This window comes from Plectropomus leopardus, chromosome 21 (genome assembly GCF_008729295.1).
Source record: "Plectropomus leopardus isolate mb chromosome 21, YSFRI_Pleo_2.0, whole genome shotgun sequence".
Classification (NCBI taxonomy): Eukaryota; Metazoa; Chordata; class Actinopteri; order Perciformes; family Serranidae; genus Plectropomus; species Plectropomus leopardus.
This window is the reverse complement of record NC_056483.1, coordinates 3,962,445-3,987,079: the sequence shown is the minus strand read 5'-3', so window position 1 is coordinate 3,987,079 and position 24,635 is coordinate 3,962,445. Positions and strand designations below refer to the sequence as shown.

General features: G+C 39.1%; 1 protein-coding gene across 2 annotated transcripts in view; it reads left to right on the top strand.

Annotated features, from left to right (window-relative positions):
* The window catches only part of sh3kbp1 (SH3-domain kinase binding protein 1), a 41,311-nt gene that overhangs the window by 4,827 nt on the left and 11,849 nt on the right, over nt 1-24,635 (top strand). For both annotated transcript variants that reach the window (XM_042510202.1, XM_042510203.1), the window contains exons 2-7: nt 4,540-4,697; nt 14,174-14,288; nt 16,245-16,351; nt 17,594-17,732; nt 18,006-18,085; nt 20,950-21,039. In XM_042510202.1, the coding sequence (XP_042366136.1) occupies nt 4,540-4,697; nt 14,174-14,288; nt 16,245-16,351; nt 17,594-17,732; nt 18,006-18,085; nt 20,950-21,039 (689 nt within the window). The remainder of the gene's footprint in view (nt 1-4,539; nt 4,698-14,173; nt 14,289-16,244; nt 16,352-17,593; nt 17,733-18,005; nt 18,086-20,949; nt 21,040-24,635) is intronic.

Below are 24,635 nucleotides of genomic sequence, written 5' to 3'. Positions count from 1 at the left end.
TTGGTGTGTTTGTATGTGCAGTTTCCTCTTATCTAAACTGACTGCAGCTGTTCAGAGGACGCTACAGGCCCATCTCAGTTCCTGTACGTGAGTGTGTTTCTTGACCACTCGAGTGGGAGTTTTGTTTTGTCTACTGGCTTGCAAATATCGGGTCTCTTGTCCTCTCAAAGCCTCTTGAGTGTCATTTTTAGCCTTTCACACCCAAGTAATTTAACTATTATTAACTATTGGTAGTAACTATTATTTTCTCTATTAATGATGAATGTTAGGTTAATTGGTGACTTTATGTTGGCTATAGCTGTGCACGCAAATGGTTGTCTATTAAGAATGGGGATCGAAACCTGGTTCTATTGAGGACCTGCTTCTGCTTTTTTCAAAACCTGAAAATTGATAACACTGAGCTTATTGATACTGCTATCAAGTCCCGTGGGTCCTATAACGTTACATTACATCTCGAGTCGAGTCGCTTCATTTTAATCCAATCACTGGTCCACATATATCGATAGTCCTGTAAAGGTTTTTGATACAGTTGAATTGTCAGCAAACAGGTATTAAGCGAAGTGAAGAAGAAATGTGGTGGTCAAGGGGAGCACAACCTCCATGGCCAAGCACATCAACTTTGTGCATCAAATTAAACATAAATGCAGTACCTTCGACTGTCTTTGCATTAAAAAATAAACTCTGTCAGCTCCATTTGCACAGCCGGCACCATCTTCATCATCATCCACTCAAAGCAGCAGCGGTGAGCACACCCAAACTTTCTATCAAGTCCCGTCAGTTAAAAATAGTAATCTAATGTTGAAATTCGAGTTGAAATCGGCAGGATAAGAGCTGGTAAGCTAAATAAAAGAGGTTGCATAAGGTTGCATTGAGATGTGTTCAAGGTCGGCTCAGTAGAATCACTATCAGATAAACAGTTACCCTTTACATTGAACAATTACTGATGTCCAAATCGAGTACTCGAGGACTGCAGTCTGTCTTTGAGCATGTTATCTGATCATGGTTCTTTGCTGTTATTGATAAACCTTGATGTTATCTTTATTCTGTATGCATTGTATTGCTTGTGTGTCCAGGACCTAGTGTTGTGGCTGTATGGGCTTATGTATTTTTGCTTAAGAGGCATGCTCAAACCAGGTATAAATGGGTTCTATTAGTGACCCCCTTTTTTGCAAACGTTACGCAAACAGGAGTTAATAATGTATTTGTTTTGGGCTAATTTCAGCTGCAGATTTGGTGCTTGAGTGTGTATTTAAAGCAGCGGGACAGTGCATATGGGATTGAGTCAAAATAAACTACTGTGTGTGTGTGTGTGTGTGTGTGTCCATAATAATGAAGGAACATGTCACCCAGTGCAACAGAGCAAAGTGTCTCATTCAGGTTTTTAATAGTTTTTGGACAATAGTGGAGGCATCAGGCTTTGATACACTCATGCTATTTATCTACAATAATATAGAAAACTGCCACACTTATCATTGAACTTTAATATAAATTACTTAATTATGATTTCATCTATGCACCTTTTACTGGTTTATTGTAAGAATGAGTTTGCTGTGGCTGTTATTTTGCCTAACATTGCTTTAAAATGTTCATTTTTGGCTTTGTGGATATCCAATCATGCTGTGTCGTTCACCATATCAGTGAATAAAGGCTGTTTGCTTTGTAAAATCGTATCCAGTGTACGTCTATTGCACAGCTCAGTTTCCACTCTTTTTGCATAGCTTCTCACTGGACCGAGCTCCTCCGCAGAGCCCATTTGGCGTTAACTTTGTGTCACTTCAAACTTGCACCCGTCTTTGCACTCAGCGATGTGCGTTCTGTGCAGAGCCACAAGCTGTCGTCTTCCTCAGTCGTGCATGTGCTGCTGACTGACGAGGATGGGTGGGTGGAACGCAGTGTGTTGTCCTGTTCTGCCACTCAGATGTACTGTGATGTGGTCTGCGAGACAACTGCCACAAGCTATCAATTCACTGTACATACTTCTCCTTACTGAAGAACCTGCCACTTCCACTCTGATGGTATGCGGCACTTCCCCAGAAACATCACAAGAGCAAAAAAAAGACATTTGTGCCACGTCGCTGTGTCATCTGCGGCTAATCTCTCTTAGTTATCTCAAGCCAGAATCATATCCGGCTCCCCATCTGAGCACCAGACCGACTTGGACTACAGTCGTCTGCTTTGTCTGCTCACTACTGATGTCGTGAGGAATTCCTCGTCCTTCCAAATGATGTAGAGGCACAGCAACGCCGTGACCTTCCACTTCAACACTTTCACAAGAAGTGGGGTTGATTAAGGCCAGTGTCCTCATTTTGGGTGTTTGCCTGTTATTGCATTAGTGTGTCAAAACGTGACTTTTTGTGCGTGCTATACTTAATGTATGTGTGTGAGGGAGGGACCGTTTTGAGGAGGAAGCCAGTGTGTCTGAGTCATAGCTACCCCTTTATACTGTCGTTCCCATGGTTACCCTAGCCCCGAAACTCCCCCGCATCACCCCCCTTCAGACGCCCACGCAGTTTAGACAAGGATAAGACCTCTGCAGCCAGTGTGTGTGTGTGTGTGTGTGTGTGTGTGTGTGTGCGTGCGCGCGTGTGTGTGTGTGTGTGTGTGTGTGTGTGTGTGTGTGTGTGTGTGTGTGTGTAAAGGGTTAGAGTTAAGAAAGCTATATCTGATATGACACATTCACTACATTTTTACAAGTATTAGCAGCTTCAGAAGTGGTCACAAGGTGTTTTCGTATGTGTGCGATTGTAGGAGTTGCTGTGTGTGTTGTTTTAAGTTATTTTCCACAATACATTATCAGTAAGGCAGCTCTTTTCTGTTTAGATTTTTGTCATTATAACTTCAGTAAAATATACATTTTAACAGCAGAGAAACACTCTCTCACACATCATAAAATTGCACCTACTTTGCCATATTTGTTATTGGTGCTTTGCGACTGTTAATGAAAGTCAACAGTTACTATAATTTTGTATATAAAGCTTCCATTTTTATTTTTCAACTCATGTGTGTATCCTTTTTTTTACCATATTGTGTTTCCTCTCTAAATTCAGATTTTTTTGCGAGTCTGTGGACACAGTGCAGGCGAAACTCACCATTCAATCCTTCTTTCTAACAGCAGCAGTTTGAGGAGTTTAAGTCATGGGATGGATAACGGATCTGTTGATCCGATCACAGCTGATCAGACTGATGGATGAGAGGAGCAGCTGATGCAGACTTTCAGAGTTTGAATGATGAAGTTTCACTTTCACTGCGCCTGGTGTTTTGCTGCTTTTCTCTGTGCCCAGAGTAGGCCTGTGCTTGAAGAGAGTGATAAAATAATAACTGAACAGTATATAGTGTATATATGTATATACAGTATATATTCAAATCGTACTCATAATGAACAGTCCAGCTCATAAAATTACAAAATCAACTAGTGATGGCAAATGTTTTCATTGTGGTGGGCCGCCACAAATAAATGAATTTGTGGGAAAACCCTGATTTGTTTAGCCATTGCTGCATAAATGGCTCATTTGCAATATGACTTGTGAAGTTTTGCTTGTATGCCTTCATTAGACACTTGGTCTCAGCCACAGTGGCAGGTGGACAAAAAAGTTCATTTCCAACCTTGTGTGCAAGTGATTTATGCAACAATCCCCAAAATTAGATGACAAAAATTGTCCATACTGTCTAGATTGATAAATAGAGAAGATGTGTTTTCTGATGTTTGTTTGTTCCCTTCAAAAGCTTTAGAAATCACTGTTGAACTATGGTTAAGTTTTGGTCAGGGTTAGGGAATCATTGTGGATAAATTACTACTTTTTTAACATTAGCGGAGGTTCATTGAGTTGCTTACAATAATAAACTAGAATAATAATGAAAATAGTTGATAATAATTAAATGGTGTTGTTGATCTGTGAACCACAGACATTGTCATTCTTTGTGAGCAAAGAGTCTGATTTTAAGAGTACAGAGGTGTATCTTAAATGACAAACACGGGATGTAAACATAACCTTCACTCCACAGGGCACATTTTAATTAGTGTGTGAAAACAGTTTTCCTGTTTGAAAGCGAAACTCTGGGCAGCAGAGTGTTACGTCTAATATGACTGTATTGTTGTGCTGATGGAATTTGTGCAGTGGAAATGTACATTATGCTGAATTTATCATTCGAGTTATGACAGCGCTCGAATATATAATCCCACCTTCCCCTCGAGGATTCTTTCGGCCTGTGTTTGTTTGTGTGCTTGAGAGTTGGATGTTTTTTGAGGAAATTAGAGCTGAACGAAAGAGGAATTTAATACTGTATCTCTGCAGTGTTTCAGGCTAGTTCGTGGCATTTTAATGTAATATTTTAGTGTATTATACACTGTGCGTGTTTGTCTTTCACTTTCAGTTTTGTATCAATAAATGAAAACCAGCAAAATCATCAAGTTTAAAACCTCCGTGCCAGAATGTAAATGTAGCACAATGTGACACCTCTGCGGTGTTTTGACCTTTTTTTCAGTTTATTGTCAACACACTCACTCTCTCCTCCTCATCCTCCATGTGTCTCTGTCCCCAGTGGAGGCCGTGGTGGAGTTCGACTATGAGGCTCAGCAGGACGATGAGTTGAGCCTGACGGTGGGCGACATCATCGTAAACATACGGCGGGACGATGGAGGATGGTGGGAGGGCGAGCTCGGCGGACGCAGGGGCCTGTTCCCGGATAACTTTGTCAGGGTGAGTAATCACAATATCAACCCCCTTCTTCATTTTCTCTCCTCATTCTCAGTCTCTTGCACGCTCCATGAACCCACAAGAGGCCCTCCGTAAATAGCAGCAGAGTAAACATGCAGTTTCCAGTGTGTCACTGCAGTATGGTTTGCTTTGGGTGTTTGTGTGTGTTTTGAAAACCCGAGTTTGACACCTCACCACAGCTGTCTTTGAAAGGTGTGAGAAGTTAGGGTTGGAAAAATGATACAATTTAGATAAGATGATGAGGAAAGTTAAGTTAAGGTTGAGTTTGAGGTCAGGATATGATCTTAATGATTAAGTTTAAGATTACATTGTCTGATGTGGGTGTAAATGCTGTTTTCAGAAAGTTGAAGAAACACATCAGCCGTTGTTGGGAACAGCAATGTTGGAAAGGTCTGTGGGGAGGGATTTCAGAAGCTGTTTGACCAGCTAAAAGGCTAAAATTGGCTGGTAGACTCGTCCATTCAGCACATCTCATGGCTTCCTCTTCCTCTTCCCTCCAACTTCTTTAATTTTCTGTTTTTCATATATATCAAGCTGATTGTTATTTGATAGAAATGAGACGACAACAGCAATAATTACAAGTTGCACAAACATAAGGCTGTAACAAGGGTAACATGAACGTATAAACTACCAATAAAAACAGTTTCTCTAGCCTCTTAAATGTGAATGTTTCCATTTAGACTGAATAATTAACTGACTAATTAAGAAAATAACCAGCAGATAAAGCGATTATGGAATAATTGTTAGAAGCTCTAAAGCTTGTCCGTGGGTAATACAGTAACGTTTCTGTGGGATAGTCAGAGTGGAATTTACAATTTTCTTACAATGTGCTGGTGGCCCTAAGTACATTAGATACTAGGCTTAGAGATTAATTTCATTTTCAGTCACTATTCACTTACAAAATCACAATTTTTGAGATAAAACGATTATTGCACCATATTCGGTTTTGCAATGATGCTCTCATGTTATAAACTGAATACACCCCTTTCCCCTATGGCGGTCCTTTTTAGCCCCTCACTAAAAGCCCAAAGTCACTCTAAACCAGGCTGTAGCAGGTTTAGTTCACTTCAAGCTTATTTTTCAGTTGATCTATATTCAAAGTTCGAGAAAAAACACTGTTAAAAAAGTTCTTCTGCTGCTATGAGAGCAACAACCATGGCTGCATTATCTTTTTGGTTTGTCTGTCAGTACATCCTCCCATTCTCATGAATGCAATACTCCAAGAAAACCATGAGGACCACTTGAACTCGACTATGAATCAATTGTGTCCATCTCCTTCTCGTTACCATGATATCTCCAAAAGGTCTTGAGGGTGTTTCCACAAATGCGGCACAAATGTCCATTTGGATAAACTGACTGGAATACGGTGGTCAAAGGTCACTGTGCTCACACTAAACATGTCAAGACAAAATACTCCCACAAATGTCTAATAGGACAAAATGATGAAGTGATGACATATTATTTCCAAAAGGTTAAAGGTCAGCTTCACTCTGATGTCATAATGTTCGTCAAAAACACTTTTCTGACTATTATTCAACCATAACTCAGGAACAGAAGGGGAGACAGTTGGTCCAATACCAAATTTGCGACACTAATCTTGGATGTCCACCTTGAAACTGTGCTGACTGTACAGATCTTCTGTGCTGCGGGGAGAAAGATGTGTGTGAAGCATCCATGTTTTTCACTGACACAAATGTAAGTGCAACTAGTCGGGTTCACAGAGGCATACATCCGCAAGGCATTAATTCTAATTTTAAAAAGTCCAATAAATGCATCACTGCTGACCAAAATTATCATAATTATGATTTTTGCCACAATCCAGCACCCCTAATTAGTTGGTGGGAGTTAAAGGTTCAGCTTCTGGTTTGCATAGTAAAACAGTGTGTTTGTGGTAATGAGAAGAAGGAAGTTTCTTGTTAACTGTACCATGAGGGAAGTAGAAAAGAGCCACAAACCGAGGGCAGAGCAGCGTTCACATTTGGACAGCGCTTAAGAAGTCAGCCTGTTGTCAGGTGGTCTGCTGTGCAGCTGGGGTTTTATTTGTGCTGACTGAATGTTACAGCTCTCACTCACTGTCAGTGAGCTGGACAATGGGCCTATGAAATCCCAGAGACGGTGTGTGAGTGGATATGTGTTCATGTGAGAGAGACAGAGAGAGACTGTGAGTAATGCAGTAATACCAGACTGGTCTGTCACAAGACTGCAGTTATGGGAATCAGTGACATTAAGCTTTGCAATGCTGATGAATGTGTGTGCATGTAAGTGTGTGTTTGTAGGAAGTGGGGGATGTGGATAGACAGGTTAAAAAGGGGACAGGAAGTGATGGTATGCAAGCAACCCCCCTCTGGTGCCGTCATGGCTGACAACCGACATGACAAAGATTATCAAGGTGAAGGTCACTGAATTAAGTTTTTCACTAAAAGACAGTTTGAGAGGTGTTTTCATTTCCAAACTTTAAAACACGCAGAGTTGTAGTATGAGGGTTAGCTCAGGTTAACGGACTGTCAAGTGTGGATTGGACAGTTAATTCAGTGAAGCAACCAATGTTAAGGACATCATGAGACTGCAAGCTTGTGTGCAAATACATGTATGTGTCAATGCCTAGAGCTATTATAAGATGTCGTATAACTGATTTTTTTCTAAAAACCATATTGCTCATTCGGGAAAGGCTCACTTCTTTGTCAGATGATCATTAAGCATATCTTTTCAAATCTGTCGAGTCTATTGAGAAACAATCAGCTGCTTTTAGCTGCTGTTTATCAAAAACAGGAACAATATTCTTGCTATGTAACATTAACATAACTGAAAACATTAGAGCTGCAATTAACCGTTATTTTCCCTTTTGAGTGACCAGCTAAATATTTTCTGAGCTAATGAATTGGTCTGAAAATAGCCTGTGGATGGTGTTTGTTTTGCTGTAATCATCTGACCTCTGTGGATTAGACAAGCAAGTGTTGCAAATCAGAATCACATGCTCTTATTCGACATATAACACTAAACATTGTCCTTCACGGTGCAGAAGAGCAGCTGGGAGTCACTATTAAGAAGCAAAGTCACTACAGATGTCTGGAAATCTGCAGACTTTGGCAAAAAGCATGCTGAAGTTAACATTTTTATTTGATGGTTCAACTTCACTGCTGCCGTACTGGATATGGGTGGCCTCTAGTTGACCTTCACCATACATTTAAGTTTCTTTTATTTAATTGACTAATTCAAAAAAATCATAAAGGGGTTGTGGTAGGGCCCAATTGCAGCACAACAAAACATACGAGTAGTTGGTAATGACCTTTATTTAATCTTTTTGCAGGTTGAATGGAGCAAATGTGAGTATAATCATGTGGTAGGTAGGTAGGGACAGTTATCAGTTCTGGGGTGGAGCAGAGTTCGTAGAGAGACTAGAGGGAGAGCTCACGTTCACAGGTGATAGTTCAGAGTTCAAGTGGGGAAATTGTGAACATAGAGTGGACTGGCAGGTGAATGTATCAGCTAAGTTGCAGAAACACTCAATGCAGGGAGCTTGTGGGAAAAGCGGGGAGTCCAGAGAGGGGCAGGCAGGTAGCGGAGCAGACAAATCCAGGAGGAGCAGGTAGTGGGATCAATGAGAACAGGCGGGGAATCAATGTACCATCAGAACAATAAACACCAGTGGCTCTCACACAAAGGAGATGTTTCACTTGGCTGAAGGCTCTGAACATGGCTGGAAGGATGGAGATCTCTCTCAACGGAGCTAAAGCAGTAGAACACTGCACAGCCACAGGTGAACGAGAACCACGCAGTGCACAGGCAAAGCTTGTGGTCGCAGACAGGAGGCTGTTAGGTTTACCGGGACAGAGACGAGGAGAGGTGGTCAGAGGCGAGCCAAGTGGAAACCAAGAAAACAGTCTGAGAGTGAATGCTGAAAGCTCGTAAATGGAAGCGAAGACAAAACACTGGAGTGAGGCTGCTTAAATACTGGCTTGATTGGAGATGAAGAACTGCTGGGAGCACTGGGAGGAGGTATTGAGGCTGATGAGGGGGGGTGGCCGGGTGGAGAGAGAGGTAGGGGTGGAGTAAGTGGAAAAAATCCCACAGCAGTAATATTCAGTTGAACGTGAAACACACATTAACAGCAGATCTGCATATTTGGGAAGGTGGGGCATGAAATGCTTGGCATGTTTGGTACAGAAAAATAACTCAGTGTATGTTGCAGGTGCTACAGAAAAGTCTGTGTGGTTAATTGACCACATTAGCACCTGTGCAACACAGGCTTTGCGCTTTGTATGTGCAAGACAGAGTAGCATGTGTGCTTGAGTTGAGAGTTTGTGTGCTTGTTTGTGTGTTAGCTGAATCGAAAGTGTATCTCTATTCTTCTTAGTAGTTGTAATCTGTTGCATGACAGTGAGACAACACCTGGATGCGGGTGACAGCTGTATTCACAAAAATGCAGTGGCTTGAAGATACTTTTCACACACAAGATTATGCCAGCAAAGGCCCTCTCTGTCTCGAAGGTTCTATTTATACCTGATATTAACATGTGTCTGTGGTGATGTGATCACAAGTGAACAGTGCTAACATCCACCATGACACATTTTGATTCAGTCACTCAAAACCATTTTCTGAGGTGGTCTGGGATGCATTTGACTACATATCTTTTGTATTGTAAACGCAAATGCGTCCTGATGTGTGTCCCTGACAAAGATCACGCCATCAGTGCAGGACGTGGTGGTTATTTATGTGACAGCGCATTAACATTCTGTAACTTTTACATCTACAACAAGTTGGATGAAGTGTTGCGTCTCTGTCCATCATTTTTGACTTATTAAAGGAAACTGTAAAACTGCAAATGTAAAATTCAAGCAGCAACCTCCGAGGCTGAATTGCAGGCTGGATGGATGGATGGATAGATAGATAGATAGATAGATAGATAGATAAATAGATGCTTGTAAAAATCATTGTGAAATGCACCACTGAACAGAGTTGCACAGTGACCACTGAGTAGAGTTGCACAATGAGAAAAAGCTCTATGAAAAGTAGGGAAATTATATTTTGCGTCATGGTTCCTTTGCATTTCACAATGATTTTTACAAGCAACGCTTTTCCCCCATATTATTACTCTTTCTCTCTGGGCTATGGATTCTTTTGTAGTGGGAACACAGCCGTTGTTAGCTGCTACACGGCATTGTTTAGCATTATCTGTGTCTGGGAGGAAAAGGGTCAGAGGTCTGCTGAGAAGGGATGCACAAAAGTAGTGTTTAGCACTGAAGCAGCACAGTCTTAACTTCATACTGGCTGTCAGACTTTTGCACATTTTACAAACAGCACCAACACGGCACTGTACATTATGCAGGTGTTTCCTGTTCAGATATGATGAATCACGTTGTCTTCCTCTCCTCTTTTCAGCTGGGTTTCCTTTAACTCTGGGTTACCTTCATATCCCCACAGGAGGAATTGCAGCAGAGCATGAATGCAGTCCAAGTAGTAACAAAGGCCTCCAAGAACAGTACAGTTAGCTTTGATTTCCTCTGCAGAACCCAGCACTCATTAGTCTCTGGGTATAACTCAAACATATTAATTATTTAGTACAAGCAGCCTTAACAGAAAACAGATGGATTTTAGAATTTATGTTGCATTGCTTTTCATGAAGCCCAAAGCCAAACAGCTAGTAAACGCCGCTGCCTCTCCTTCACCACTCATAAAACAGGGGAAGCTGCAGGCTAACAAATGGCCGCTGTGGGTTTCTGCGTAGGCTGGCTTGCGTCTCCAAGTTAAAAGTGTTTTTTTTTTTTCTCCCCCAGTCAGTCTGTGAGTCTGTGCATGTGAGTTTCTGAATGAATGTGTGTGTGCCTCTCTCTCTGTTTTTGCAGCACATGAAAGCATGCAGAGTCAGAGCCAATCCATCTGCACTTTAACTGCAGAATCAATGTGTAGTTTTCCTGGTTCTGCATTAACGCTGCATTAGCCTACTTAACTGCAAACAGCAAATGTCACGGAAAGAAAACTGTGTGACTGACCCGACCTCAGTGAACAGAAAAAATGAAATGTTAACAGTTTAAAAAAACAAAACAAGAATTCTGGCAGTTTTTACCAGGACCAGGATGAGGTCCATTTTAGGGAGCCAGCATATGAATGAGGGCCACATAGGACTAGTGCACAATGGTTTTATTACTTTTTGACTAGTAGTAATGATAAATAGTAAATAGTAAATCAGTTTGTTTTGATTATCTATGATTATGATGACATTTTCTAGTGTTTTTTGGCAATAGCAATTTTTATGCCTTCAAGCCGCCGATAGTGTTGGAGGAACTATTTTTTGGGGTTGTCAAAGCTTACATACATCTATCCAATTCTTGTAAATGCTCAAGTCTCGTGCTCATGTCTCAAGAACACTTTAAAATTTGATTTCTTCACATTTGAACTGAACATTGAGTTAGACTCAGCAGTAATTTTGCTGGTCAGAGGTTAAGGGTCAATGTGACATTGGATCTGTCATTCTTGTGAACGCTTTGAACACTTTGAGGGAATTTCTTCAAATTTGGAGCTTGGACTTAACGATGAACTGATTAGATTTAGTGGTCATAGGTCAAGGTCACTGTGACCTTGCATCCGTCTCAATCTCATGAAAGCAACATCTCAAGAGAGCCTTGAGGGAGTTTCCTCAAAGCACAAATGTCCATTTTGACCCAAGGATGAACTAATAAGAATTTGGTGGTCGAAGTCAAACACATACTCTTTTTGAATAATCAGCTTCCTTTAATGAATGGTGCTGTTAGCAAGCAGGAGAGCACTTTTATTTTATTTTTTTTTACTGTAGTAAAAAACTTAGAAATGAAACACCAACATAAAGGGTTTGCATACTATTTTGTTAGATAAAACAATACTTACAAATCCTCACCAATCCTTAAGAGAGATAAGAAAAGATGATACTTTCTTGTCTGTTTTAACAGAAATTTGAAAAACAATTAGAAAAACAATGAAAAACACATAAAAAGTATCTGTAAGGTCGTCCTGCAGCAATCATCAGAAAGACTATACAATAAGCGACCATAGGTCCCTCCGACAAACACTGTTTTGTGAGAAACACATTCACATTATAGACATCAGAGAAAACCCAAACTAATCCTAAAAATAGTAATTGCTATTAACATTAGCCTAATCTTTATCTTTAACTGTGCAGAAATACCAGTTTTAAACAGAATGAATTGACATGCAAAAAAAGAGGCTTTGCAGTCAATGAATGTTGATTCAGAATTCCAGTGTCGACGTGATAAATGAAGGTTCGACTCTTCCAATTATTGGTGGTAGCCTTACAGGTCTGTATGCTTAATGTGAAGCTACAGCCAGGAGACAATTATCTTAGTTTAATCTTAAGACTGGAAGCAGGGGGAGACAGTTACAAGCACCATTTATTTCTTTAAATATAAATGCAGTTGTATATGTTTATAGAGAGGAGAGCAACAAGAAAGCTTCTATGAGTCTAGTTTTTTGTTTTAAAAGCTCATTTTGTGGTTTAGAGGATGATTTCTGTCCCCAAGTTTTAATCCATCTCTTCCTGTTAGCAGTGGAGTGCTCGCACAACATGTCAGATTTTAATTGGCCTCTCCACTACTGAGAATGTGCATCTCTCCTCTGCTGAGTGTCAAATCTGTTTGCTTCTTAACACCCAAATTATTCTTCCTTCAGCGTCGTGTCCAGTTTCTAACCTTTGTGGCTCCTGAAATGGCTCTTTGCCTAAAATGAGCTACAGCTGTTGTCTAGGAAACATCTTCTCTTGTTGATATTTTTGGATGTCTCAGAGACTCATTAAGGCTTTCACGCCACACCAGGCCATACACATCTAGTGTGTGTGTGTGTGTGTGTGTGTGTGTGTGTGTGTGTGTGTGTGTGCGTGAGAGAGAGAGGTTAGACTCTGTGAGTCAGTATACCCGGACCAGTATGCTTCACTGAGCTGCGTTCGCCACAGGGCCAGGGCTTATGAAACAGTGTCATGATGAATGTGGTGAGGAGATGTGAACCGTCATGTCTATTTTTTTTTTTGGGTCTCTGTGTGTAAACGTCTCCCTGTTTGTTGTCTCCCCATCTGCCCGCTTGTTGATTCTTCTGTTTTCAGCATGTTTGTTTCCCTTTTCGGCCCTCTTGATCAGTTTTGCATGCTGTCTTGTGATTCTTTCTGCCAGCGAAAGTCATGTGGACAGAGAGGGAAAGGTTGCAGCAGAGGGTGGGACTCAGTTTGTGTGTTTGTGTTTGACCGAGCTTTACGAGCTCTGGCTGGTCGTCTGCAGGTAAACAGTGAGGGTCACCTGGGTTACTGACATCTAATACTGCAGCACAGTGCAGGGCAGAGCTAGGTGGCTCATAAACAGAGACTGATGAATCTTATTTGCATTTATTGAATACATAAGCAAGTTTATTGCATAACAAATCACCTCAAAACATTCAGGTATTTATGCAACAGTGCTCATTCACAGACTTATTTTCAGAAATGATTCACAGTAAGTTAGGCTGTCTTAAATACCATTATTCTGGGCTCTGGAGCTTTATTATGAATCAACAGCAAATATTCAAAGCTTTGGCCAGGGGGCTGTCACCAGGCCTGCTCTTCTCCTGGAGAATTAAAGGTCAACATCAGCAGTAAGTAAGAAATGATGACATAAAGAATTTTTACATCTTTTCTGACATGTTCTCCCTTTTTACTTAAAACATTATCTAAGATATTTAACCAACATCTTAGTTCAATTGTTGTTTCACGTGTAAGGGTATATTTCACAGACTTTTCTTTAAAAAAAAACAACAACTCCTTTTCAAGCTGATTTTGGGCCATATTCTCCCCTCCACAAGACAGTCAGCAAAGTCCCCCAATTTGCTCTGAAGTCCATCCTGAACACACTGATTTCAAATCGCAGACACAGAACATGTTTAATATAGAGCTGCAACGATTAGCTGATTAGTTGATTAGTTGATTAGTGGATTGAAAAAAAAAATAGTTTCAGGCATTTTTCAGGCAAAACATCATCCATGAAAGTAAATAAAAAGTCTCTGGGTTTTGGACTGTTGGTTTGACAAAAGAAAATTTTAACATGACACTTGGGGCTCTGGGTAATTGTGATGAGCAAGAACTTGAGCATTTTACATTTTATAGACATTTTAGTCAACATTTTTATATACTAAACTAAAATAGACTAAAATAAGATTATTAAATATTGAAAATAATTGTTATTTAGTCTGATATCATGTTGTGTGGGGGGAACTCAGAGGACACCTGAGGACACATTCATGTGGGAAGGAAGAATAACCAATTGGGAAGCAACCTGTTTAGAGCTGTAACTCATTATGAGTAATAAGATTCTTTCCTTTTGTTCTCTTTTTTGTATTATTCTCTGTCCGCAACTAACATTTTCTCACCTGAACCCACCTTTTTTCATATCCTTCCTCAACTCCTCCTCTTCCTCCACTAATCATCTCCTGCTCTTCTCTCTTTGTAGGAGATAAAGAAAGAGGGGAAGAGGGACGGAGGACAGGCGAGCATGATCAGGTCAGACCTTTCCAATGGAAGAGCCAGCCCTGTGTCCGACCCCAGCGTGCGACCAGGCAGGAAAGGTGCTCAACTCACACACACACACACACACACACACACACACACACTCACACACACAGAGTCACACACACTGTCACACACATTCATACATGTTAATCATTCGGCAGGTTTAAGTCTTCAGTCTGAAACATAGATCCTATTAGTGTGAGGAAGGATTTGGGTCAAGCATTCAACACTCAGTACACACACGTATGCGCAGACTACAAATCTGAGGTAACTTTTCTTATTATGCCACTTTAAACTATGCAACATTTCAGAGGGAAATTTTTTACTTTTTACTCCACTACAATAATCTTACACATTTAGTTGCTACGCAAATAAGGATCTTTGCACACAAAACATTTGAAAATGTACAATAGCAGTTTACACAATTAGTCAACTGACAATTGTCGCTTTGTCATTTTTCATATAAAAATGCCAAACATGCAGCCTCTCTAATGTGAAGATGTAATTCTTTTCTCTGTTTATTTTATATTTTCTATACAGTGTGTGTAAATCGTTGGGTTTTGGTAAAAAAAAAAATTAGACATTTTAAGGACTCTAGGAAGCTATGATTTATATATTTTTAATATTTTCAGACATTTTATAGACTAAGTGATTATACAATTAAGTAATAAATGCTTAAATGTATGGTCATGTTCAACTAATGTTTTCATTACAGAAGCAGTTAAGTTAACAACTTTGAGGTTTGGACAAAAAATGCATTATGAAGATGAGTTTCGGGGTTCCTACACAGTATGGAAAAGTATAGATAGATTAGATTTTACTTTTGACATGTGAAAATTAATTTAAAAAAAATAAAAATAAAGATGAAAAAAGTATATAAGAAAACAAAACAAGAATGCCCAGAAAAAATGGTATTTAATCTGCAAATAGATTTAATATTTAACGATTTTATCAATAATATAATAATAATAATAATCAAACTTTAAAGAATGAGAAGTATGGAAAAATACTACAATTTCCAGACTGTGTCCCCTAGTCTGTTTCCCAAAAATAGAAAATCAGAATCTTAAAAGAAAAGAGTGTTTTTCTTGGTTTTTGGAGCAGACAGCCAGCGCATAGGAGTGCACACTGAACAGCCACATTGCAAGCTTTCCAAATCCTCCATAGTTGTGCTCAAATGTCAGTTATGGTGGAAAATCTACCAAGAAGTTGGTCAATTTAAGCCCAGAAAAAAATTAATTTTGAAATTGAAAACGTGTCTGCATTTATCAGTATTTTTAAATGAATACAAATTAATTCATCATACTATTTTTGAAGAAAATAATAAGTAGATTAATCCATAGTTAAAAATAATCATTAGCTGCAGCTTTGTATGAAATGAAAATGAAATAAAATAGAAATAAATCAAACAAATAATAAATAAATAAATCAAAATAATAATCAAATAGTGCTTGTCGTCAATGAGCTCCATCCAACTACAACACTAAAATGCTGTTTTTACATGAATGCATGAGTCATAATGCATTAATGATATGATATATAATACCGTAACAGTCACAGCCAGGAGACATTTTTTCTGCACTGAGTACCCCAAAGTACATTTTCCTGATCATACCTACACAATGTCATGTACAGGCATACACCCATACATTAACCATGAGGAGGTGTGACACCGTGTGGATAAAAGTGGAACTGCAGCGCTGCGTCTTAATGCTCAGCTGGTGTGGAATGAGTCAAGAGTAATGAGGAGGCTAATGAGTGTAAGATAAACACTTCAATGCCAGTGGGAAGCGTTTGGTGTCTGAGCTGGTTAGCAAGAAAGACAGTCCCCTAATTGAAAGGTCAAAGGTCAGCATGGCCATCTTCAACCATGTGGGCTTTTAATAAGTCAGTGAACACCTGCTGGCTCCTGTAAGTCTTGGATTATGGATAAGTGCAGGAGCCAATCATGTCACATGTGAGACTAAAATATGTGTGTGTTTGTGTGCTCCTTTTTGTCCGTGTGTTTGTAGTCGAGCAAATCCGTAAGCGGAGGTGTAAAGCGGCGTTCAGCTACGTGCCTCAGCATGAAGACGAGCTAGAGCTGAAAATAGGAGACGTCATTGAGATCATAGCAGAGGTAAGACCGATAACGTGCTACTGTTCTCATAATGGAGCCGCTTATTATAAACCATCAACCCTCAAAACACACAAGCAGATGACTTTTAGCACATTTATCATTCGTTTAAAATGAGAAAAAAATGAAATGATATGTTGGTGAAGGAAAAGATTAGGGCACAAATGTTTGATATGAGATAACAAAGTTGTACATGATGTAATTTAGGAACAGTTTGTCCACCAGAGAGCACTGACAAGTTCATATATTGATCCTCTTTATTAATTAAATAAAAGGGTGTAACAATCTATCAAGCTGGATGGATATGTCAACTCAATGATCCCATATTATTGATACATTGATGCATATTATCTTAAAGTTGCACCTTTATTTTAAAATCTCCATATCACACATTTGTTACTGTTTCCATTCTAAGCCGATTTTTAGTATTTTCACTAATAACAATAGATTCATTTTCAATAAAACTGTCAAATCAAATTGTATTTACGTTTGTGAGTTGATATAAATGTAAATAATCATATTAAATGGGCATATGATATCGTTTCATATTGATCACAGGCCCCTGACTCTGCTCTCTGCCTGTATTTTCTTATTTTCCTCTTATTTTGCTGTGTGCAGGATGTTTATGTGGGTGAGATTGGGACTTAAAAAGGTAGCGACCAGGTGCCAGACGATAAGCAACAAGCCTCCAAGAGGATGCTACAAAAAACGCTTACACAATGCCAAAAAAACCCCAGAAATATAGCAAATTCCATATTTCCATATTCATATTTCTTTCTTCTTTCCATGTGATTTTTTTTGTAAAAAGTGGTCCAAAAACTAACAGCTACTTCTCCTTGTGAGCTGTCTGCCATGTTTGTTTACTCTCAAATAGCGTTTGGTCATGAGAGATTTGTGAGAGACTATTTGTTTGTGAATAGAGTCTGTTATTGCTGCTTTGGCCAATTGTAACACCATTACATTTATTTTTACATTATGTGTGGGGTCTAACATTTTCAACATCTTTTAAGATTTGAAAAATCTTGAAGTTATCATTAACAAAATAAGTTATATTGTCTGCTGGGACAAAGGTCAAGTGCTGCTCTGATTAGCTCTGTTGCCACTCTGATGTGACCTTTATGCAAAATTAACTCTAAATTTGAACAGAAACTCTTCGTCTCTGGACAGTCAGTACGGATCTTTGCTTTTGGGGACTGTGTTTTTGTGTGTGTAGGTCTTTATATTTGTGTGTGAATGTTTGTTCAGGTAGAGGAGGGCTGGTGGGAGGGATTTCTAAATGGGAAGACTGGAATGTTTCCCTCCAATTTCACCAAAGTGATCCTGTCCGAGTCGGAGACGCCCTCCTTAGACACCTCGCAGGAGGAGCTGCGCAGCACCCGCACCAGTGAGTCTCAGCCAGTCAGCTGGTGGGAAGGCATCCAAACATAAAAAAAACATACACAGCTGCTCTGGTTGCAATATTGATGACTTCTGATGTTTGACTTCTCATGACATGTTCATATAAATAAAGGAAATGATTGTGCTAAAAATAGAGTGCTGCAGCAAACTAATATGGATCGTCTATTCTGTGTGTGTGTGTGTGTGTGTGTGTGTGTGTGTGTGTGTGTGTGTGCGTGTGTGTGTGTGTGTGAGTGTGTGTGTGTGTGTGTGTGTGTGGGTAAGGACAGTCCGCGCAGTGAGAGTGATGGAGGCGACAGTCGCTCAGAAACGGGGTCAGGAGAAATCCAGCCTAAGAAGGTAATCAGTGACGTACAGTACAGATGATGTTTTGCACTTTAAGTCTACATTCTTTTACATTGTATTTTGTGTCAACATCAAATTCTCACTTTGGTTTTAATACCATCATCAGACAAGAATCATCCTGCCCAAGATCTGACACTCTTTAAGGTTTACAAAATAAATCTCAAATCCCAGTAATACTGCATACACTTTAAGCCTCACACAAGGTCAGATTAAGTTAGAGATTCTTTATGACACAAACGAGGACGTTGGCTGTGTTTTTCCAGCACAAAAACTATAAACGTCATACAACCAAGGTCACATGTGCATTATTGGCAAATTTCACTATTCATTTTAATGCTGTAAGCACCTAGATCCTTTTTTTTTTCATTTTTCTTAATTTTTCTGTTTTTTATGAACAGCAGTTTATGTTACAGAATATAAATGGAAAACACAGTAAAATTTCCAAAATTTAAGAACTTTATACAATTTGGGAAAGACAAACTGTACATGTAGAAGTTCTGTAAAATATTTCAGGAGGAGACTTAAACGATAATTTTGTTTTGAAGGATTACAATTGAAAATCTGCTTTGAGTATCAAACACTTAAAGGCTTGATTGTTGGAGGACAGCAGATGAAGTCATCTTGGACTCAAAGCTGTTACAACAGCGTCCTAGTTTGACAGTAAAAATAGAAATATTGAAATGCCCATAGTAACTCAACCCACTCCTGCAGCTGTGCAGCATGGTGCAGTCTAATCTCTGTAAACAGATATCTACATATGAAAGCAGAATCTCTAAGGCATGTTACAAGACTTTGGTACTGGAAGCGTTCTGGTTTCCGTTTGTAGTCCGAGTTGTATCAACCAATCATGTTTGAGTGGCAGGCAGACTGTCCGTGTGGAGAGGGAAAGAGAGCTAAAATGAAAACTCAGAACCCATCAGCTATCTGACAACATTGTTTTTAGATTTTTTTATGCCTCCACACTGGTGACAGCCCTGAGTAGAGGCCTCTGTTGGTACCTGTGTTTGTCCATCTGTCTGTTCCACTTTTGTGATCGCAGTATCTCAGGAAGGCCTTCAGTCGTTCATTGTAAAGCACCTTTCATATAAATAAACCCATGATACTAGCAATAATTAAAATTAATAACTAAATAAATAATCAGATAGATAAATAAGTAAAATACTCAAACTGTAAATGAGGTAAATGAAAGGCTAACAGCACAAAGTAAAATAATAAAATTATGGAGAGAGTAGTAAAATTGCGAAACAGACTAAAACATATAAATAAATATTCGATAGATAAAGTTCAAATAAAAGTCAAACTAAAAATGAATGAATGTATAGACCTTCTTTGCTGTCAGGTTAAGATGTGTGTGAACCATCTACTTTTTGCCAAAAAATACACTTACATCTTTTATTACATTCCTTCAAAGTCTTCACTATATTTGTTATATGAGTCTGGACAGACACAGATGTAAACTGCAACTTGACTGGTTGGTGGAGGTATACAACCATGAGGCAGTAATTCTAGTTTTGTGACTTCTGCACGTCTTGTTGTTTATTTTTAGAGCAATTTACATTGGTCATTTGCGACCCTATAATAAGTAGCTGCGTGTTCCCGAGGTAAGCAGCTAATTTTAGTAACCACAAATAAAAGCTTCCTTATACTGGAAAAAGTAGTATTTAAAAAATGCTGCCCACATCTTAGATTTGGAGGGATTTCTATCAGATGGAGAAACAGTTGACCAATCACAGTTTAGCAGGCGGGGTTAAAAAAAACAGGAGATGCACCCCTTTTTAGAATATTATGAGAGTTTACATGTACCATTGAATAAGACTGACGAGTTGATTAGTGAGGCATTGGACTCCCCCACCCAACTCAACCCAGTATATCTTACTGTCATTTATGTGTTTGGATGTATCTATATATTTTTGTTATATTTAAATCGTTATTTAATTTGCTATACGTGTTGTTGTATTTTCTCGTTCTCTCTCTTAGTGCTTTTTAACTCATCTGTCATAGAGCACTATGCCATATTCTATGTACCTCTTCTAATCCTTACCAAATTAATTAACCACTTAAAGATCTGGACTCAGCGGTACAAGTGGAATGTTTGGGAGGGTTTGGCTGGGTGGCTGGGCAGGTTATCCTCACATTTATATCATTTGTATAGTGCATCTTTCCTACGTTCAGAATCCCATTAATTTCCTATGTATACTGCATACAAAGATGCTGTCACATGAAAATTCAGTAAAAGCTGTTAAACAAAAAAAGGAGCTGCCACCCTCCTACATATCTATTTGAATTAGCTGCATTCATGAAAAACAGCAATAGACAAAACGTGGATGAAATTAACACAGTTGTACAATTTTCTGTAAGTCAACTTACAGAAATATCAACTTTTCAACGGACAAATTTATTTATAGCAGTGTGAAAACTGTGACTGAGTCCCCTATCTGCTACATCTCATGCACCAGATTAGTTGGAGCAAACAAGAAATCAGATAAATAAAATGTTGCTATTCAGCTGAATGAATGAAGTACAACAAATGCCATTTGATTTTAAGGATAAAAATATGGTTTGGGACAAATGGCAGCTTTGCATTCAGCCATATTTTGGGAACAATGTGAGCGTACAGAAAGACAGTGTAGAAAAAAGGATTATGCTGCTGTGGTGGTGACTCTAAATCCACTGAAACTGTTGTGAATTCAAGCTGACTACAGCTGCTGCCACCCACCACGCTACAAACATTTAGAGCCACCAGGGGGCAGTGTTTTAAGCTTCGACCACGGATTTTTTTTTTGGTGAAATGTTCCTTTAAGTGTGGCCTTAACTATCAGTGTTTGACTGTGTATCGCACATCTTTATTTCACCTGTAGGTCCGAGGGTTTGGCTTCGGTGACATCTTCAAAGACCAGCCGATCAAGCTCAGACCACGCTCCATGGAAGTGGATGCAGAGGGAGACAAGGTGACACACACACACACACACACACACACACACAAACAAACACTTACATCATACATTTTTCAATACTTTGATCATTACATTGTGAAATGTGAGCGAAGGAAGTCCCAGTCTTGGCTCCTCCCCTTCCTCTGTCTCAGTTTTACAGCACAGGAAGTGGTTTTATGTTCACACACACACACACACACACACACACACACACACACACACACACATACATCCTGCAGGGATTTGACAAGCAAAGCAGAAGTGAGAGCTCCACAGGGCACAGAGAGAGAGAGAGAGAGAGGAGGGGAGGTAATACAGTTGGTTTTCACTGACGTTTACATATTCACACACACTGTCTCCTGCTGCTGCTGGTGCCGGCGCTGATGTAGCAAAGCTCCGTGTGTCTGTCTGTCTGTGTTTAACTGGAACCAGAGGAGAGGACGGTAGGGTCAAGTTTTCTCTATTTCTGTTCGTCTCTTTTTCATTTACATTTTTGCTCTCTTCACTCATCTGATTTGTTTTATTTTCTTTCTTTCTCTCTCATATTCTTCTTTTATTCTAAGATTTCCTATCTGCTGAATTTGCCTGGTTTCACATGAAATTAAGCAGTTTCATGTGTTGTGGTTTAGCCTCAGTGCTGTTTAGTAACTCAGAAGTTTTGTTGTAGACACTGGAGATGAACTTACAGATAAAGCATGCAGAAAGCAGGTTTTTGTAAAAACAAGTTATGTGTCTGTTGATGGTCAAAATACTTAAAATGTTGTGTTACCCTGCCCAAAATACAGTGGGGGGGACTTTATACTTTATGATATATTTCTCATTAAAATAGTCGAAGTCTATGAAATTAAAGGGTCAGTTCACCAAAATTACAAAGAAAAAAAACTAAGTTTCATTTCCCAATGGTTTCTGGCTGTGCAGATAGTTTTCACTTTTTTAACATTTGCCCTTTAAAGGATCAGTTTTTAAGAAGCTTAAAGTTCAGATATCTATGCAAATCAAACCAAAAGTATCTTTGTGGTCAGAAACCACTAGGAGGAAGAAAAGAAAGGTTTCAGGTTTAGTATTTGTGGTGAGCTGAACTTTTAATGCCATATATCTTACACCAACTATTTTACAAGGGGAAGGATTATGATCTTCCTAATTTTTTGTTGCAAATATACTATTACAGTGTTGGATGTTCATACAAAACATGATAAAAGTTTGATATCATGAGGTGAATGTTTGTAAAGTAACAAAAATCTCAGGATTCAAATGGTTCTCATTCTCTGTTTCTCAACTTTCGAACATGCTGACGTCAGCTCGTGACGGATTTTCTCGTGGTCATCTGCTCCATGCACGCTGCTGCAAGTGTTTACAGTATGAGGCCTTAGCTGCTACATGTAGCCACATGCTATCATCATGGAAACATATAATCTTGGTTGCAGATGTTGTTCGTGTCTAACAACATGTCCAGTTTGGTTTAGAAGCTTTTATTGTAAATTTTTCAAAGCTGGAAAAAGTGCAGCCACACGCCGTCATTAGCCGGCAGCAAGTACGGTACTACACGAAGCTACATGCTAACGCTGGAGAAACATGCAATCTTGGTTGCAGATTATGTTCATTTCTCCCTCATTTCGGGTCATAGTCATACTGGGACACGTCTGGTTGTGTTTAAAAGCTTGGTTTCCTGGTTGTAATGTGGAAGACCCAGAAACGCTGACCAATCAGAACAGAGTGGGCTTTTTCAGGGAGCGGCCTAAAGAGACAGGAAACAAAATGGAGCATTTAAGACAGAGGGTTAAATACAAGTGTTCTAGCCCAGAAAATATGAGAAAAATACATTTTTTTCTGAACATAAAAGCATGTAAAGTTGTCTCGTAAAAACCCAAAATATAAGCATGAACCTAAAAATGAGCATATTAGGTCCTATTTTATTGCAAAAAATAATGTATATATAGATAAAGCATATATATATAGATAAATGATGATATATTTTAAATAGTATTCAGTGTTTCCCCAAAAACATTAGACATGGCAGCTTTTAAAAGCAAATTTTGACCATCAAGAGACACAAAACTCTATGAAAACACAGACTTGTTATGATTTCTCTTTTACTTTGTGATCTAAGTCTGTATGATGTATTAGTTAACCAAAAGTCTAACTTCATCAACTACACCAAAAGTGAAACTTTTGTCACCTTCTTAGTAACCAAATTGTACTTAAACTAATAGAAAGTGACAGGATTGAAATAATATAATTTAAGTGTGTAAACAAAACAAAAACCAGTATGTAAAAAGCTTTATAAAAACTCTTATTAGTCGTGCTATAGCTCCTGCAGACATATAAGAGTCTCTGCGTTTGTTCTGGAGGATGTTTGTCAGCCGGTCCTGCTGAGCGGGAAGCTGTTCTGTTGCTTTATGGTGAGACGAGCCTCTCTGCCTTCTAATGAGGCTCTGGAGGAGTTGACTGCAGAGCGTCTCCATCCGGGACGAGGGGGACACTGAGTCATGCGAAGCCACGTCAACTTTATAATTGAACTGGAAGATTAGCTGTAAACTAAGTGGTCCTGATGTGCAGCTAAAACAGTGTTAAACAGAGTGATTTAATACTAGTTTAAGTGTATTTTGAGTACTGTTTTCACAGCCTAAATCTGTACATATTTCAGATCTCATTCTGGCAAAAGAGGAAGTTTTCTATGTTTCCTCCAGGTTTTTTTTTTTCCTTCGCAATGAGTCAACGTCACTCAGCCTTGTGACCAGCTGAGTCTTCGATGTGAAACAAACATCTCAGTGTAAACTTTAGAGGGGGCAGTCAATCTCTAAGGCAGCGTCATCCTCCAGGCTTATTCTGTGGTAGGACCAAATGAAGAGTTTCCATAAAGACATACTCGACATCGTTGTATTCATCGATGGGAAGTTTATTTTTAATCTGCCACTCAGCCCTGTGTGTCTCATCACTTTCCAGGCCTCATGAAAGCCCCCTCTGGTTTGCATTATTGGGCAATTCAAAATATTTGTATGCAATGAACTAAAAAATCTGTTGTGGATTTATTTAACTTGGCTAAAAAAAAAGTGATTATTTCCTCAAAGTCAGCAGAACAATGGAGGGCTGTACCGAATTAATCGTCAGTCAGTCAGAGCAAAGCTTTGTGCGTACAGAAAAGTTCGGCTTCTTTAGTTATTTAGAGAACAAGGTAATGGTACAAGGGTCTGTCATGAAGTGTATTTACTGTCTATACTGGAGCTGGAAATATTGATGCTAAACGTGAACTAAAAGCTTTTATTTTTAGTCTGGCTTAGTGTCTTACTACTACCAGGAATTACATTTTATTAAGATCCTTTTTTTAATATTATTTCATATGTTGTTCTTGTTTTTGTTTCCGTTTCTTCAGTCAAACCCCAAACCACTTTGAACAGCAATCATTTTGTTTGAAAGGTGCTATGGAAATAAAATTTGTCTGAGTAATATACTATACATAAGCTAGGCGGCTGAGAGAAATAAACTGAATTGTTCTGTTTTGAAAGTCCTACGTAATATTATCTTCTGCAATTTTATGTGATGTTAGAAACAAGAAAAGGGCAGAAAACCTGCTTTAATAAATGTTTTTATATTATTAATGCTTTCAATGCCTC